Genomic DNA, 17,552 nt, shown 5'->3' on the forward strand with positions numbered 1-17,552 from the left:
TCAGCATATAAGCAATTGTATGAACTCCTGTTTCTTTTTCATTAGTTCGTTATTATTATTTTTTAAAAATACATTTTTATTAGTTTTTAACATATTAATTAACATTCATACAACAGAACTTCCCATCTTATGCAATATTTTTTTGACTTTTTGGTCAACACCTCTGATGATTTTCCGTTCTTATCACTTATTATGCATTTCTTAATTTCATATTACCTTTCATTATCTTTAACTTATTGTCTTTTTTGCAATATTTCAAATAATCCATTATTAGTATTATTATTATTTAGGAGTGTGCTAATGTGACGCTTCTCTCTGACCTTTTTGGGCTACATCCTGCCATGCATTTCCAAACAGAAGGTCTAACAAATGGGGAATCTGGCTAATAATAATAATAATAATAATAATAATTTATTTATACCCCACCCATCTGATTGGGTCTCCCCAGCCACTCTGGGCGGCTTCCAACAAAATATCAAAAACAATAAAGCGTCAGACATTAAAAGCTTCCCTGAACAGGGCTGCCTTCAGATGTCTTCTAAATGTCAGGTAGTTGTTTTGTCTTTGACATCAGATGGGAGGGCGTTCCAGAGGGAGGGAGCCACCACCAAGAAGGCCCTCTGCCTGGTTCCCTGTAACTTGGCTTCTTGCAGGGAGGGCACTCAGAGCTGGACATCAGTGTCTGGGCTGAACGGTGGGGGTGGAGACGCTCCTTCAGATATACTGTACCAACCCTCCAAGGGGAATTTTATCCCGCCTCTCTCCTCCGCCCCCCCCCCCCCGCTTACCGAACACTGGCACTGGTTGCAGGGGTCCCGGGGGTCAGGGAAACGCTCGCCGTCCAGACAGTCTAGCCCGTGGAAGCTGCAGGAATCGCAGGTGGGGCAGCCGCAAGGGTCTCGCGACGGGTGAGGGCATCGGGCCGTGGGGCAGAGCGTGGGTCCGCAGGTGACGTCGCCTCTCTGGGAAGCGGGGAGAGAGGGCCAAGTGTGAGTATAAGGTGTGGGGTACCTGGAAAACCTGGTGGCGCCTGAGGGTCCAGCCCCTTTGCTAAGCACGGAGACACCCCATGGAGACGGGTGCATAGGGAGCCCTCACACCCGCTCCCCTGTCCCAGGGCAGATCTACACACAGGGGACACAAAACCCTATAAATAAGTCAGAAATTAAATTGCTAAAAAAAAAAAAAAACGCTATGGAAAATCACTTGGATTTTTTTCTTGCTCTGCAGCGCCATCTGGTTTTGCATGTTTATAGCGCATTTGACTAAAAAAGAAAAAAAAAACGCTATGGGTTGAAAGGCACTTAAGAGAGAGGGGGGGCCACTAGGTGGCGCATCGGAAGATGGCTGACAATAACATCTCTCCGACCCACACGAGGTAATTTGGAGGCTATGATGAGGGTAATTAGCCTCCTTAACCCCCCCAGGATGGTGGGGGGGACGGCCCTTGCCTGCTGTGCCCTATACCACCCCCGAATTTGTGGGGGTGGGGGCACTAGGCACAAAGCCCTCCTGTGGGATTTCGGCACTCCTAGACGCCGTCCCTGATTCGCGCTGCTAGTTGCAAGCATCTTCAAAAGAAACAATTTGGACGAGATAAATTGCACATGCTTCAAGGAAAAAGGGGAGTAAAGACTGCTGACAGAAGAGATCTCTGATAACAAGACAAGAATAAAATATGAGAAGATACGTCAAGATACGGTATGACTTGAGGGGGGAGGGGAAAAAACAACAACCTGCCCTTCATTATGTGATTTAACAAGAATCTCCTCCCCTAATGAGTCAGAAACTAAGGACTTAAGCTGTGGATTTAAGGCTGTGTGGAGATAAACTTTCGAACCAAAGCAATGTTTCAAGACGAAGCTGGAAAGCTAAGAGTTTTGGAATGACGCAGTTAAAAATGCCGTCGCCATTTTGGGAGGCATTGTTGGAGTTCTTGGGTCTGGGAGGAGAAAGAGAGAAATAGAGTTGTTTACATATCGTGGATCAACTTCTCGGTGGGACTTAAGAGCGACAAATGCCAAATTTATGATGGAAAGAGCGATGTTATCTACGAAGGAGATATATGGAAACCATCTGGACTTAGTGGAGGAACGGGAAATCCACACAGGATTATTATTTTGCTTATCGGCTTAAGGAGACTAACAGAAGAGATCGTAAAGGAAAAATGGAAATAATATGAACAAGATATGACGTGGAAACACCAAGATAAGACTGAATAGAATTATGAATTTTGTTTGGACTGATTGGGACTGATTTGGACATTAACGCAGTAATAAGAAGATGATCTGAATCCCCCTTTGGATCTTGAAGTATGGGTTCCCCCAACAAAATTTAAAAATTTGGCTTTGTAATTTGGAATTTATGTGATGTGATTTAATTTGATGTGATTGGCCAGTTAATAAAAATTATTTTTTTTAAAAAAAGAAAGGCACTTAAGAGGTCCTCTAGACCAGTCCGCTGCAACGCAAGAAACACAGGTAAATCTCAACACTTACCAGGCAGCGGCATTCCTCACAAGGCTTGTTGGGGGCAGAGAAGCTGTCTCCCTCCCCATATTCACGGCCTTGGAAACTGCAGCCTGCAGGGGAAGGAACAAGGAAGGACTCTGACACCCCATAATTTAAAAGGGCATCTGGCGTTAGTCTGCCAAAGGCCCGGTTGGAAAAGAGCGTTTTCACCTGGTGCCTAAAGAACCGTTAGCCTAGAACCAGTTTTGCCCACCTGGTGCCCTCTGTGGAATAATAATAATAATAATAATAATAATAATAATAATAATAATAATAATACTTTATTTATACCCCACCGATCTGGCTGGGTTTCCCCAGCCACTCTGGGCGGTTTCCAACAAAATATTAAATTACATTAGTGCAGCAAACATTAAAAGCTTCCCTAAACAGGGCTGCCTTCAGATGTCTTCTAAAAGTCTGATAGTTCTTTATCTCTTTGACATCTGGTAGGAGGGAGTTCCACAGGGCGGGTGCCACCACCGAGAAGGCCCTCTGCCTGGTTCCCTGTAGCCTCACTTCTCGCAATGAGGGAACCGCCAGAAGGCCCTCGGCGCCGGACCTCAGTGTCTGGGCTGAACGATGGGGGTGGAGACGCTCCTTCAGGTATACTGGACCGAGGCTGTTTAGGGCTTTAAAGGTCAGCACCAACACGTGGAATTGGGCTCGGAAATGTACTGGGAGCCAGTGCAGGTCTTTCAAGACTGGTGTTATATGGTCTCGGCAGCCACTCCCAGTCACCAGTCTAGCTGCCGCATTCTTGATTAGTTGTAGTTTCCGGGTCACCTTCAAAGGTAGCCCCACATAGAGCTCATTGCAGGAGTCCAAGCGGGAGATAACCAGAGCATGCACCACTCTGGCAAGACAGTCTGCAGGCAGGGAGGGTCTCATCCTGCATACCAGATGGTAAACAGCTGCCCTGGAGACAGAACTGACCTGTGCCTCCATGGACAGCTGTGAGTCCAGAATGACTCCCAGGCTGCGCACCTGGTCCTTCAGGGGCACAGTCACCCCATTCAGGACCAGGGAGTCCCCCACACCTGCCTGCCTCCTGTCCCCCAAAAACAGTACTTCTGTCTTGTCAGGATTCAACCTCAATCTGCTAGCCGCCATCCATCCTCCAACCGCCTCCATACACTCACACAGGACCTTCTTCAGTCCAGAAATCTCCGGAGGCAACCCCGCATATAATTCAATGCCCAAATATCGTCCTCCGAACTGAGACCCCATGAAAATATAATTTGTTCCGCTCTTCTGGATCTCGCTGCCCAGAACGCTCTGCTCATCTTCCTGGATCAGAGGGGCTCCAGGCCAAGGAGGCCCCTGTGGGGAGCCAGCCACTCCACTCTAAACCATCCATCCTGCCCCATAGCAGGTAGGGCGCCTTTGCCCAAGGGGCACTGACCTTGGCACAACGGGCAGGAGCAGGGTCCGGGCACAGGGTAGGCACAGGGGGCTGGAGGGCAGAGCTTTTTCAGGCACTGAACCGAGCCGGCCTGTAGCAAACGGAGCAGAGCGTTAGAATCACAGAATCGTAGATTTCGAAGGGACCCCGTGGGTCATCTAGTCCAACCCCTGCAATGCACGGGTTCCCTTCTACGCGGTGCCAGTTTTACATAAAAGCTAAACAAGCTCTAGCTTAGGGACCCACTCTCTTGGGGCCCCCCAAAAAAATTTAAAGGAAAAACAACAACTGGATGTACATTTCCAAAATATAAGATAAAAAACAAATAAAATAAAACCCACATACAGCAACCGTGTTTTGTGTTGTGTAGGCTCCTATGATGTATAGCCTGCTCCCTAAAATATCACTGGTTTGCTCCTTTCTATATATAGGGTGCCTACATTCTGCATGGACTGGTTGCAAATGTTATGTGCAAATGGCTTGAGATACCTATGAGGTCCATCAATGATCATATAGCATATACAGTGGTACCTCAGGTTACTTACGCTTCAGGTTACAGCCTCCGCTAACCCAGAAATAGTGCTTCAGGCTAAGAACTTTGCTTCAGGATGAGAACAGAAATTGTCTTCCAGCGACGCGGCGGCAGCGGGAGGCCCCATTAGCTAAAGTGGTGCTTCAGGTTAAGAAAAGTTTCAGGTTAAGAATGGACCTCCGGAACGAATTATGTACTTAACCCGAGGTACCACTGTATAGCATATATTCAACACAAAAAACTGAGACAATTTGTTTGCTCATTTCTATATATAGGGTGCCTACATTCTGCTATTTATAATTATTAGCAGTTTGCATCATATATTTACACCTATTATTTCATGTTATATATTTACACCTATTATTTCATGTTATAGCAAGTTTCTAGATTTTTGGTCAGGCATAGGCAAACTTTGGCCCTCCAGATGTTTCGGACTACAATTCCCATCATCCCTGACCACTAGTCATGTTAGCTAGGGATGATGGGAGTTGTAGTCCCAAAACATCTGGAGGGCCGAAGTTTGCCTACGGCTGGAGTAGATTATGAGACTTTCTAAATTGTGTTTCTAAAGGAACTTTTGTTATTGCCAAATGCCGATGTGTTTGCATTATTAAGTTTGTTATGAATAAAAAGTCATTTTAAGTTAGAGCTTAATAATTATTTCACTATCAATATACTTGTTCTTAATTGTATTTCACAATTAATATACTTCTTAATTGTACTTCCGTTCAACAATTACTTTGATAAAATACATATTTTGTTATGTGCAAATGGCTTGAGATAACTATTAGGTCCATCAATTACCATCTAGCATATATTCAACACACAAAAAAGCGACAATTTGTTGTGGACAAAGGACAGCTGGACATATAAAGGGCCTCATTACCTTCAGGAGCTCAGGGCCTCATCAAACCCAAATCCATCCCTGCTTCTATGATCCCGTCTTGTGGAAAAGCTCAAAGCGATGTTGTGGAAAGGGGAGCTGCTGTTCCACAATTCTTTTTGCAACCGAGGCGGGGCTGGCCGATCCAGAGACAGAATGTGTCCCTGTCCCCAGATTTTTAGCTGCTTACATCCCTCAGCCCCTGACCAACTCACCTTGCAGGTACACTGGGAGCAGACAGGGTCCCCGGGGTCAGCGAAGCTCTGCCCGTTGCTAACGGTGACGCCATTATAGGAGCAGCCTGTTAGGAGACAGGAGAAGAAGGCGAGCGATGATGAAGTCCCTGCTTTTGCAAGTTCCATCTGGAGTAAGGTTACCAGATTTTCTTTTCAATGAATCCGGAGATACATTAATTAATTAATTAATTAAATACTACATGTTCAGGACGTTGATGCTGCAGCGACGGCGGTGGCAGAGGAGCGGCCGCTGCCTTGATCTCAACCGCCACGTTTCCCCTTCATCCGAGGCTTCTATCGCCTTTCTCCCTGAGCCTGGGCAGCCCCTGAGTTGCTGGTTCTTCGGTGGTGGTGGTGGGGAAGCGGTGCGCGGTGGGTCAGGCATGGAAGGCGGAGAAGGAGGGCCGAGAGTGGCAGCTCGGCTCGGGCAGCGCGATGCCTCCCTTCCCATCGGAGCAGCCCCAACCCCATTCCTAAAAAAGGTAAAGGTAAAGGTAAAGGGACCCCTGACCATTAGGTCCAGTCGTGGACGACTCTGGGGTTGCAGCGCTCATCTCGCTTTATTGGCCGAGGGAGCCGGAGTACAGCTTCCGGGTCATGTGGCCAGCAGGACTAAGCCGCTTCTGGCGAACCAGAGCAGCGCACGGAAATGCCCTTTACCTTCCTGCCGGAGCAGTACCTATTTATCTACTTGCACTTTGACGTGCTTTCGAACTGCTAGGTTGGCAGGAGCAGGGACCAAGCAACGGGAGCTCACCCCGTCGTGGGGATTCGAACCGCCGACCTTCTGATTGGCAAGTCCTAGGCTCTGTGGTTTAATCCACAGCACCACCCGTGTCCCAATCCCATTCCTACCTGCGTGCAAGCAGAAGGGGGCAGGGATCCCTCAGCTGGGAGGGAGGCTTCCCGTTGCCTAACTGAGAGATCCCTGCCCCGCTCCTGCTTGCATGTAAGTAGGAGTTGGGAAGCTGCTCTGATCGGCAGCATGAAGCCTCCCTTCACAGCTTAGCTGCTGGGATCAGGGAAGGTGGAGGCAGCTCGGAAGCTGCATCTTGGAGCCCCTGCACCACCATCATATGGGGACTTCTGAGCAGCTCCTGAAGCCAGCCAGAGCCAACTGCTCCGGGCTGCTGAGACTGCCACTGCTGCGTTTCCCGGGGACATTAGATGAAATCCGGGGACATTCCCGGGATGGAATATGTCCGGGGACTTATTCCCAAATCCGGGGACTGTCCCTGGGAAATGGGGACGCCTGGTAACCCTAGTCTGGAGGTCAGATTTCTGCAGGAAACAGTGCCCCTGAGCATGTTCAAAAAGCCTCTCCAGCTTTTCAGAGACAGATCTGAACGCTTCTCTTCCTTCTTCGCTCCTGTTTCTGTCAGTAGCCCTCTCTCGCCCCGGCACTCTGACCTCACCGTGGCAGACGGGGCAGCACTGGCCGGGCCCCTGGACTGGGTGGGTGCACCCCGCTTTGTAGCAGGGCTTTTTGGTGCAGGTGACAAATCCGTTAATGCAGGTGCAGAGGCCGCAAGCGTCCTGGGGGTCCTGGAACTCCTGGCCATTCAGGTAGCCTTCGGAGAGGTACGTGCAACCTGGGGTGGCAGGCGAGAGGGAATAATTAGTAATATCCATGCAACATGTAGTCAGTAGCAGGGGTTACATAACTTTATGACCACTGTTGTTGTTTAGTCATTTAGTCGTGTCCGACTCTTCATGACTCCCTGGACCAGAGCACGCCAGACACTCCTGTCTTCCACTGCCTCCCGCAGTTTGGTCAAACTCATGTTTGTCTCTTCGAGAACACTGTCCCACCATCTCATCCTCTGTCGTCCCCTTCTCCTTGCGCCCTCCATCTTTCCCAACATCAGGGTCTTTTCCAGGGAGTCTTCTCTTCTCATGAGGTGGCCAAAGTCTTGGAGCCTCAGCTTCAGGATCTGTCCTTCCAGTGAGCACTCAGGCCTGATTTCCTTCAGAATGGAGAGGTTTGATCTACTTGCAGTCCATGGGACTCTCAAGAATCTCCTCCAGCACCATAATTCAAAAGCATCCATTCTTCGGCGATCAGCCTTCTTTACGGTCCAGCTCTCACTTCCATACATCACTACCGGGAAAACCATAGCTTTAACTATAGTTTTCCCAGTAGTGATGTATGGAAGTGAGAGCTGACTACTGCTCCATAGCAATTGTTGTTATACAACAACAAAGCTACCAGCATGAGTTTGACCAAATTGCGGGATGCAGTGGAAGACAGGAGTGGCTGGTATGCTCTGGTCCATGGGGTCACGAAGAGTCGGACACGACTAAACGACAAATACAGTGGTACCTCGGGTTAAGTACTTAATTCCTTCTGGAGGTCTGTTCTTAACCTGAAACTGTTCTTAACCTGAAGCACCACTTTAGCTAATGGGGCCTCCCGCTGCTGCTGCGTCGCTGGAAGACAATTTCTGTTCTCATCCTGAAGCAAAGTTCTTAACCCGAGGTTCTATTTTTGGGTTAGCGGAGTCTGTAACCTGAAGCGCATGTAACCTGAAGCGTATGTAACCCGAGGTACCACTGTATGTGTGTGTGTGTGTATTTCCTCTTCGGCATGCATCCAGAGCACTTACCTTCGCAAACTTTGCAGCAAGGTCCCGAGATGGGGAAGGGGCACTCCAATGGTGGGCAGGTTTTGGCCTTGCAGGTGACGCTCCCCTCCCAGCAGGAGCAGACTCTGCAGGGGTCTTTGGGGTCGGGGAACTGCTCTCCGTTGGGGAGCTCTTTCGCCTGGTAAAGGCAACCTGGGGGCGGCCGGGGAAGAGAGAGCACAGAGGAGGGCTAGTCAACGAAGAAAGGGGAGGGGTGATTGGGAGCCGGGACCATAGCTGTCAACTTACAGATTTGAAAATAAGGGACCAGCAGCCTCGAAAATAAGGGACCAGCAGCCAAAATAAGGGATTTTCAGAGCACAGGTATGTTCAACTTCTGAGCCCCTCCGAGCCAAAGGCAGAAAGCCCAGCCAGCAGCCAAACGAAGCCTCAAGCGGTGGTTCCCACAGCGCAGCAACCCGGCAAAGGGGGCGCAGCAAGGAAAACCACCGTCACCTCTCCGCTGGGAAGCGCTGAGCAAAGGCGAGTCCCCAGGCAACGTGGCCAATTTGATCGGCACAAGGCATGCAAGCTCCACCCCCCAGTCGTTCTTAGACTCCTTATTGGGTGAGCAACGCAGCCAAGCAACACAGTTGGAGCCTCCCTCCTCCCTGGTTGGGAGGGAGGGAGGGAGAGGAGCTGCTTTCTTTGAAACCCAGGAAATTGAAGGGACATCATCAATAAGGGACAGCAGTGGGACACGGCGCTGGAATAAGGGACTGTCCCGCCAAATAAGGGATGGTTGACAGCTATGGCCAGGACTCCTGGGTTCTGGAATGGAAGCCGGTGGGGAGGGAGAAGGTAGCTGATGGGTTAAGACAAAGGGGCATATGAGAGTATGGGGGTTCAAGGTTCTTATATCGATTTACAAAGCTTGGGGACCAACTGGATCCTGAGCTCGATGGCTCAGAACATCCACAGAGTGCTATTGGTCGTTCCTGAGTTAGTGAGGCTTGTTTGACAACAACAAGAAACAAAACCTTCAGCGCCATCTGCCGAGTCCTGTGGAACTCCCTGCCACTAGAAAAAGATTTGTTGTCAAACAAACCTCACTAACTCAGGAACGACCGATAGCGTTCTGCGGATGATCTGAGCCATCAAGCTCAGAGTCCAGTTGGTCCTCAAGCTATTCCGGACCCAAGTTGCTCAGGGCTTTGTAAATCAATATAAGAACCTTGATCCCGGCTTGGCGGCAGATGCGTGGCCAGTTGTCGATACTTCCTGTAGCCTGACAACCTCAATGAAGTGTTTTCCGCGTGTGCCAGGCTCTGAGCATTGACCCAAGTTAGGAAGGATGTTAATAAACAATATATCCTCTCCTGCCTCCCTGAACATTCCCACATGCCTAAGCACAGGAGCGACTGCTCACCGTCGCATGAGCGGCAGCAGTCCAGCTGCAGCGGGTGGGAGCACTGGGCCGGCGCGCAGGGCTGGCGTTGGCAGGTGATGGTCCCGTTGTTGCAGATGCAGTCGCGGCACTTGTCCGACGGGTCGTAGAACCGCCCCATGTGCTGGTAGGGGACACCCAGGTAGAAGCAGCCGGCTGGGGGAGCTGTAAGAAGGAAGAAAGAAATGTTGAGAGTTGGAAAGCGGTGGCCTTTTGGAGTGGCAAGGGAGGGACGCGGGTGGCGCTGTGGGTTAAACCACAGAGCCTAGGACTTGCTACCACTCCAGTGGGAAGGTAAACGGCGTTTCCGTGCGCTGCTCTGGTTCGCCAGAAGTGGCTTAGTCCTGCTGGCCACATGACCTGGAAGCTGTACGCCGGCTCCCTCGGCCAGTAAAGCGAGATGAGCGCTGCAACACCAGAGTCGGTCACGACTGGACCTAACGGTCAGGGGTCCCTTTACCTTTACTATCAACCAGTCAACACAGTTTTGCAAGGCAATTTCCCCCTATACAACAGACCTTTGCATGTTACTTTTGCAGATATTAGCATTTTAAAGCACACTGTGGTGTAAACCACTGAGCCTAGGGCTTGCTGATCAGAAGGTCGGCGGTTCGAATCCCCGCGACGGGGTGAGCTCCCATTGCTCGGTCCCTGCTCCTGACAACCTAGCAGTTCGAAAGCACGTCAAAGTGCAAGTAGATAAATAGGTACCGCTCTGGCAGGAAGGTAAACGGCGTTTCTGTGCGCTGCTCTGGTTCGCCAGAAGCGGCTTAGTCATGCTGGCCACATGACCTGGAAGCTGTACGCCCGGCTCCCTCGGCCAATAAAGTGAGATGAGCGCCGCAACCCCAGAGTTGGTCACGACTGGACCTAACGGTCAGGGGTCCCTTTACCTTTATATTATTATCATCACATCTATAGCTTACCTTTTTCCTCCACAGTGTTCAAGATGGCCCACACGGTTCTTCTCCCCATCCCTCATTTAACCCCCACAACAACCCTGTGAGGTAGGTTGAGCTGAGAGGCAGTAAGTGGCCCCAGGTCACCCAGTGAGCAGAGATTTGAACCCTGGCCTCGCCCAGGCCATGGGCTGGCGCTCTAACCACTACATGGCACCACCTTTGCTGTAGCTCTGAGTCAGCTGCAGGGACTTTTTCAGGGTCCCCCAAGCCTCTGGCAACAGGCAAGTCTTTTTCCTTAATTCACCAAGGCCTTTCAAACAACCCATGCAGCCATTTCATGGCTTCCGCTGCATATTCCTGATTGTATTTTGCATTTGGTTACTTATCAATCAAATATCCTTTATTAGGCATAGCAAACCACACATTGTCAAAGAGACACCGTATACAAATTGTGCAAAATACGAGCTCAACATAACAAGGTTTGTCCCAGTCAGATCTTTAACTCCAGAGAAAATCAATCAGCATAAATAATACAATACAACATTACCCCATCACCAATCAATTGAGAACCACTAAATCTCTTTATAATAGCCCAGTCTTTCTACATGGACAGCACTCAAAAATTCAGCCACTATTAAAGTAATTTGATCATTCCTGTCCGAAAGCAGGTCCTGAACTGTTGGGGGCAAAGAATTGAGCCTATTGTGTTGTAGGGCCTCTAATAATTGTCTTCTGGCATAAATGCCAAAATCATTTGTTTACCGTATTTTTCGCTCCATAGGACGCACCTGACCATAAGATGCACCTAGTTTTTAGAGGAGGAAAACAAGAATAAAAAAGTATTCTGAACGAAACAGTGGATGTATGTTTTTTGTGGCTCATGCTGTGGCCACAGACATGATATGTGATTTGACGATGAGTTTGGGGTAGCCCAATGCAAAAATCCTGAGAATCCATGTGGATCTGTGCTTCGTAACCACGTTTTTGCGCCATTGCGGCCCCACGAAACAGTGGATGCGTGATTTTTTGATGCAGGCTATAGCCATGGACATGTTATATGATCTGATGGTGAATTTGGGGTGACCCAGTGCAAAAATCCTGAGGATCCATGGGCTTTTACCTCCCCCCTCCCAGGCAGTCTCCTTTATCTCTAGAGTCCCTTATCTCCCTCCCGATCGCTTGCCGATCAGCTGCTCAGCGGCTTTGTTTCAACACCCTCTTCCCTCTTTCTAAAAAAAAAAAGCACGATCTGCTTTTTGCCCCTGGGCAATTCGGCTCCATGGACCACGCATTCGCTCCATAAGACGCAGAACCATTTCCCCTTACTTTATAGGAGGAAAAAAAGTGCATCTTATGGAGCAAAAAATACGGTAATTGCGGCATGAGCTGCTGAGAGAGTTTCTGTTGGCGCGAGGGGAGCGCGCGCTTAGGAAATAAGTGAGTGAGCAGCAAGCCCTTCGGGCATCGGACCCCTTGCCAGGGAAGCGGGCAGACCCTGGAAGGTGAAGCTGGTGCAGTTCCTTACCTGGACACTGGGGGCAGCATTCTCCGGGCATCAGGAACGGTTCCGGGCACAGAAGGGGCGGGCAGCGGTGTGAGAGGCACTGGACGTTCCCATTCTGCGGACAGGACGGGGGGAGAAAAGCTGGCTGAGCATTGCGCTGGTACAGTTCTGTGATTCTACAGTGCTAGGATTCCCGCTTCGTAAGGGAGGGGGTTGGACTAGATGGCCTCTGGGTGCCCCTTCTGTGATTGCAAAGGGGAAAGACCCCACCATCCTTTCCCCGCCACCCTGGCACTCACGATGCAGTGGCACTGCCGGCACTTGTCCGTGGGGTGGGGGAACTCCGCCCCGTTCGGGTACTCCTTCCCGGCATAGTTGCAGCCTGCGCAGGAAGGGAAGGGTTAATAGTGGGCCCCATTAGTTGGAGAAAGAGATCTGTGTGGTTCTGGGGAGCAGAGCTGACTGGGGGCAAGACTAGGAAACAAGTGGGGATCAGGGGGGCCTCTAGGCGGGGTTGGGATAGATGACCCACAGGATTCCCTTCCAAATCAGTGCCGGATTTGCGTATAAGCTCAGCAAGCTCTAGCTTAGGGTCCCACTCTCTTGGGGGCCCCCAAAAAAATGTAAAGGAAAAACACCTGGATATATATTTCCAAAATAAAAAACAAATAAAATAAAAGCTACATACAGCAACCGTGTTTTGGGTTGTGGAGGCTCCTAGGATGTAAGAAATGGGCCTCGCCTGCTCCCTAAAATATCCCTGGTTTGCTCCTTTCTATATACAGGGAGCTTACATTCTGCTCTTTATAATTACTAGCAGTTTGCACCATATATTTACACCTATTATTTCATGTTGAGATACCTATTGGGTCCATCCATTACCATATAGCATATATTCAACACAAAAAACAGAGACAATTTGTTTGCTCATTTCTATATATAGGGTGCCTACATTCTGCTATTTATAATTATTAACCGTTTGCATCATATATTTACACCTATTATTTCATGTTATAGCAAGTTTCTAGATATTAGGTCAGGCATAGGCAAAATTTGGCTCTCCAGATGTTTTGGTCCTGTTAACTAGGGATGATGGGAATTGTAGTCCAAAACATCTGGAGGGCCAAAGTTTGCCTATGGCCGGATTAGATTATGAGTCTTTGTAAATTGTGTTCCTAAAGGAACTTTTGTTATTGCCAAATGCCGATGTGTTTTGATTATTAAGTTTGTTATGAATAAAATGTCATTTTAAGTTAGAACTTAATAATTATTTCACTATTAATATACTTGTTCTTAATTGTATTTCACTATTAATATACTTGTTCTTAATTGTATTTCACTATTAATATACTTGTTCTTAATTGTATTTCACTATGAATATACTTAGGCACAGCAGGTGGCGCTGTGGTCTAAACCACAGAGCCTCTTGGGCTTGCCGATCAGAAGGTAGGCGGTTCGAATCCCCGTGGTGGGGTGAGCTCCCGTTGCTCGGTCCCAGCTCCTGCCCACCTAGCAGTTCGAAAGCACGTCAAAGTGCAAGTAGATAAATAGGTACCGCTCCGGCGGGAAGGTAAACGGCGTTTCCGTGCGCTGCTCTGGTTCGCCAGAAGCGGCTCCCTCGGCCAGTAAAGCGAGATGAGCGCCGCAACCCCAGAGTCGGCCACGACTGGACCTAATGGTCAGGGGTCCCTTTACCTTTTATCAATATACTTGTTCTTAATTGTATTTCACTATCAATATACTTCTTAATTGTATTTCAGTTCAACAATTACTTTGATAAAATACATACTTTGTAATGTGCAAATGGCTTTAGATACCTATGAGGTCCATAAATGACCATATAGCATCTATTCGACAATAAACAGCGACCATTTGTTGTTGGCAAAGGACAGCTGGACATATAAAGGGCCCCATTACTTTCAGTAGTTGAGGGCCTCATCAAACTGAAATCCGGCCCTGTTCCAAATCCATGATTCCATTACTTTCTGGGTGTGATTCCTGCCTTTAAGGGACTTGGGCCAGATGATCCCTTGGTGGGGTGTGTGTCCCCTTCCAAATGTACGATTCTGTGATTCCCGGGATGGGGTGTGTGTGTGGCATTCTAGCCAAGTGCAGGAGATGCTCACCATTGCAGTTGTTCTGGCAGCAGGATCCGGGCAAGGGGTGAGCGCATAAGGCCCCCGGGCACTGACGCTCCTTGCAGCGCAGTTCTCCAGCAGTGCACAGGCACGCCTGGCAGGGGTTCAGCGGGTTAGGCAGCTCCTCCCCGTCCAGCACCACTCGGTTGTCCTGAGTGCAATCTGTGTGGGAATGTTCAGGGAAGCAGGAGAGGATAGAAGGCCCTCGGTTCAGTATACCTGAAGGAGCGTCTCCACCCCCATCGTTCTGCCCGGACACTGAGGTCCAGCTCCGAGGGCCTTCTGGCGGTTCCCTCCCTGCGAGAAGCCAAGTTACAGGGAACCAGGCAGAGGGCCTTCTTGGTGGTGGCACCCGTCCTGTGGAACGCCCTCCCATCAGATGTCAAAGAGATAAACAACTACCTGACATTCAGAAGACACCTGAAGGCAGCCCTGTTCAGGGAAGTTTTTAATGCATGACATTTTAGTGTATTTTTGGTCTTTGTTGGAAGCCGCCCAGACTGGCTTGGGAAACCCAGCCAGATGGGCGGGGTACAAATAAATAATAATAATAATAATAATAATAATAATAATAATAATAATAATACATTGGACGCTCGGGTCGTGAATGTGATCCGTGCGAGAGGCAGTTCGCGACCCGCAGCGTTCGCGACCCGTGCGTCTGTGCACGTGTGGGTCGCGATTTGGCGCTTCTGCTGTATTCTTAGTTTTAGATTTTGATTTATGTGGAAATTGTTTCCCATTTGGTTGTGTCTTTTTTTGATGTGGTTCATTTATTGTTTATGACTTTTGTAATTATGTAAACCTTGTTATGCTGCAAGCCACCTTGAGCTTTGTTTTTTAACTGTGGAAAGGCGGCATACAAATAAAAAATGATGATGATGATGCGCAAGGCGCGATTTAGTGCTTCTGTGCCTGCGCAAGCGCCAAAACCCAGAAGTAATCGTTCCGGTACTTCCGGGTTCGGTGCGGTGCACAACCCGAAATCACACAACCTGAAGCGTCTGTAACCCGAGGTATGACTGTATTGTTTATCAATATCCTTCCTAACTTACGCAAGCAAGTTCCTTTCCTTAGCAGAGTTTCACATTCCCCTTTTAAACACACAGCGGGTAGCTGGTTGCAGGCTCGTGTAAGCCTCTCACTATCAGGTTCCTGGTAAGTTGCCTTCTATCTCTCTTAAAAGAATAAACATGCCACAATCTTGTGTACAGTATATAAAAGTAGTTACAGATCCCACACCTATCAGCCAATCACCCATTCCCACCACCCTTCTGAGTAATACCCCTCCCCACCCTCTCACTATACATAAGGGTCTGGTGACTTCTGTTTCAGTGTATCTGAAGAAGTGTGCATGCACACAAAAGCTTATACCAAGAACAAACTTAGTTGGTCTCTAAGGTGCTACTGGAAGGAATTTTTATTTTATTTTATATAAAAGTAGTTTACTCTCATTCAGTTCACAGTTGGATCCCTGAAGGCAGACTTAGTTACAAAGTATATGCATGTGGATCTACCCCATGGGTCGGCAAACTAAGGCCCGCAAGCAGGATCAGGCCCAATTACCCTCTGGATAATTCCGGGAGCTGTAGTTTGGGTGCCGAGAGTTATTAAGGAGACAACCCTCCCTCTGTTCCTTTCAGAGAGCTACAGTCCCCAGAGCTCCCCGTGAAGAGGGATGGGTGGTTATACATTCTGGGAACCGTAGCACTATGTGGGGAACAGGAGGTCTCTCAGCATCCTGAACAAACTACAACTCCCACCTTTCCAGGTGCTGAAATGGGAGTTACCCGTTTGGTGACTCACCGGGGCACTTTGGGCAGCATATTCCAGGCCTCATCTCTGGATGCGGACAAGTCAGCGGGGGGCAGGGAGTGGTGGAGCAGCGGACGGTGCCATCCTGCGGCGGAGAAGGAGGCACTGTTATTTATTATTGCTATTAAATTTGTATACTACCTTTTTCCTGCCAAAGAACATAGCACAAGTGGTTCTGCTCCAAAACTGTGGCTTCTGCGTATGTTCGTTCCCTGCCTAAACTGCACAGATTCAGGACCCCTCCAGATACCTTTCAGATTCTGCTTTCCTGATGATTTGTGTTCACGATGGGATGGGGTTGCAGAGGAGTTAACAAAGCTGATCAGATTTTGCAAGACCTGAGCTGCTCAGCTGACCTGGTAAGGACTGGCAAGGCCCACTTAATTACAATGGTACCTCTGGTTGTGAATGGGATCCGTTCCGGAGGCCTATTCACAACATGAAAAGAGCGCAACCCGCAGCGGCGTATCTGTGCACACGCAGATTGCGATTCGCCGCTTCTGCGCATGTGTGTGACGTCATTTTGCACTTCTGCACATGCGCGAGTGGCAAAACCCGGTAGTAACCCTTTCTGGTACGTCCGGGTTATTGTAGGACGTAACATGAAGCGGACGTAACGTAAGATATGACTGTGTCTGGCTTGTGAGACAGCTAATGTCCAGGAAAATGGCCTCTGGGCATGCTGGGGCGATGTTCAGCTGCATCTACACACAGGCAAAACCCCACAATAAATACTGTATTTTTCGCTCCATAAGACACTTTATTCCTCCTAAAAAGTAAGGGGAAATGCCTGTGTGTCTTATGGAGTGAATATGTGGTCAGTCGCTGGCTCCCTTTCGGGCCCCTTGCCCAGGCCTCCATTGTTGAATGTTCTGCAGACGGAGGCTGTTTATTTTCCCAGCAACATGGGACTGGCAGATTAGATCTGTCTGGAAACTGTAGAAATGGCTCCCTTTCCTTTCCTAAAGAAGCTGCAGAACTGTGAGTTGAACCCCACAAAAACAGGTTTTTTTCCCCTTTGCAAAAGAAGCTGCACAACTGTGAGCTGATCCCCCCAAAACCGGGACTTTCCCCCTTTCCTCTTCTAAAAACCAGGTGCGTCTTATGGTCAGGTGCGTCTTATGGAGCGAAAAATATGGCAAGTCATAAATTAAATCATTATAACAAAAGGACAAAAACCCGCTAAATGTAAAATCACATAGAAAAGTTTTGGGCTTTACAGTGCCATCTAGTGTTACATGTTTATAACGCATTCAAAATACAGGTTTTTTTGACTAATGTAGCTGAGTCCCCTGCTGGCTCTCACCAGACACCGGCAGCTCTGGCAGGGATGGTCCGGGTCAATGAACTCTTGCCCGTTGCTGTAGAGCCTCTGGTTGTAGAAGCATTGCTGACACGCTGGGCAGCAGGACCCTGCAGAGGAGGCAGAGGGTGAGAGTCACAATTCAACACCTACTGGGTGCTGGTCTGGCTAAGAACCTTGTTTGGTACCCATCTGTCTCGAGAGACAATGGAGTTCTCCTCTGGAGGTGAAGTTAGACCGCTGTGTTAGCAGCACTGAAGTAACCTCCTGGGGTGCAAGTCTGGGCAGTGTGTCTGGAGGTCCTGGGCTGCCCAGA

General features: G+C 48.9%; 1 protein-coding gene and 1 long non-coding RNA gene across 2 annotated transcripts in view; one reads left to right on the forward strand and one right to left on the reverse strand.

Moving 5' to 3' along the window:
• LOC310743172 overlaps positions 1-17,552 on the forward strand; it is a 204,632-nt gene that overhangs the window by 94,351 nt on the left and 92,729 nt on the right. The window lies entirely within an intron of this gene.
• Positions 1-17,552, reverse strand: part of KCP (kielin cysteine rich BMP regulator) — a 101,906-nt gene that overhangs the window by 36,378 nt on the left and 47,976 nt on the right. The window contains exons 21-32 of the mRNA XM_083572461.1: positions 17,240-17,346; positions 15,925-16,018; positions 14,107-14,280; positions 12,280-12,362; positions 12,002-12,095; positions 9,557-9,739; positions 8,170-8,340; positions 6,979-7,155; positions 5,543-5,628; positions 3,913-4,003; positions 2,499-2,581; positions 789-962 (exon numbers count right to left, since the gene is read on the reverse strand). Of these exons, the coding sequence (XP_083428587.1) occupies positions 789-962; positions 2,499-2,581; positions 3,913-4,003; positions 5,543-5,628; positions 6,979-7,155; positions 8,170-8,340; positions 9,557-9,739; positions 12,002-12,095; positions 12,280-12,362; positions 14,107-14,280; positions 15,925-16,018; positions 17,240-17,346 (1,517 nt within the window). The remainder of the gene's footprint in view (positions 1-788; positions 963-2,498; positions 2,582-3,912; positions 4,004-5,542; positions 5,629-6,978; positions 7,156-8,169; positions 8,341-9,556; positions 9,740-12,001; positions 12,096-12,279; positions 12,363-14,106; positions 14,281-15,924; positions 16,019-17,239; positions 17,347-17,552) is intronic.

Source organism: Podarcis filfolensis (genome assembly GCF_964270895.1).
Source record: "Podarcis filfolensis genome assembly, chromosome: 10".
In the NCBI taxonomy this organism is placed as follows: Eukaryota; Metazoa; Chordata; class Lepidosauria; order Squamata; family Lacertidae; genus Podarcis; species Podarcis filfolensis.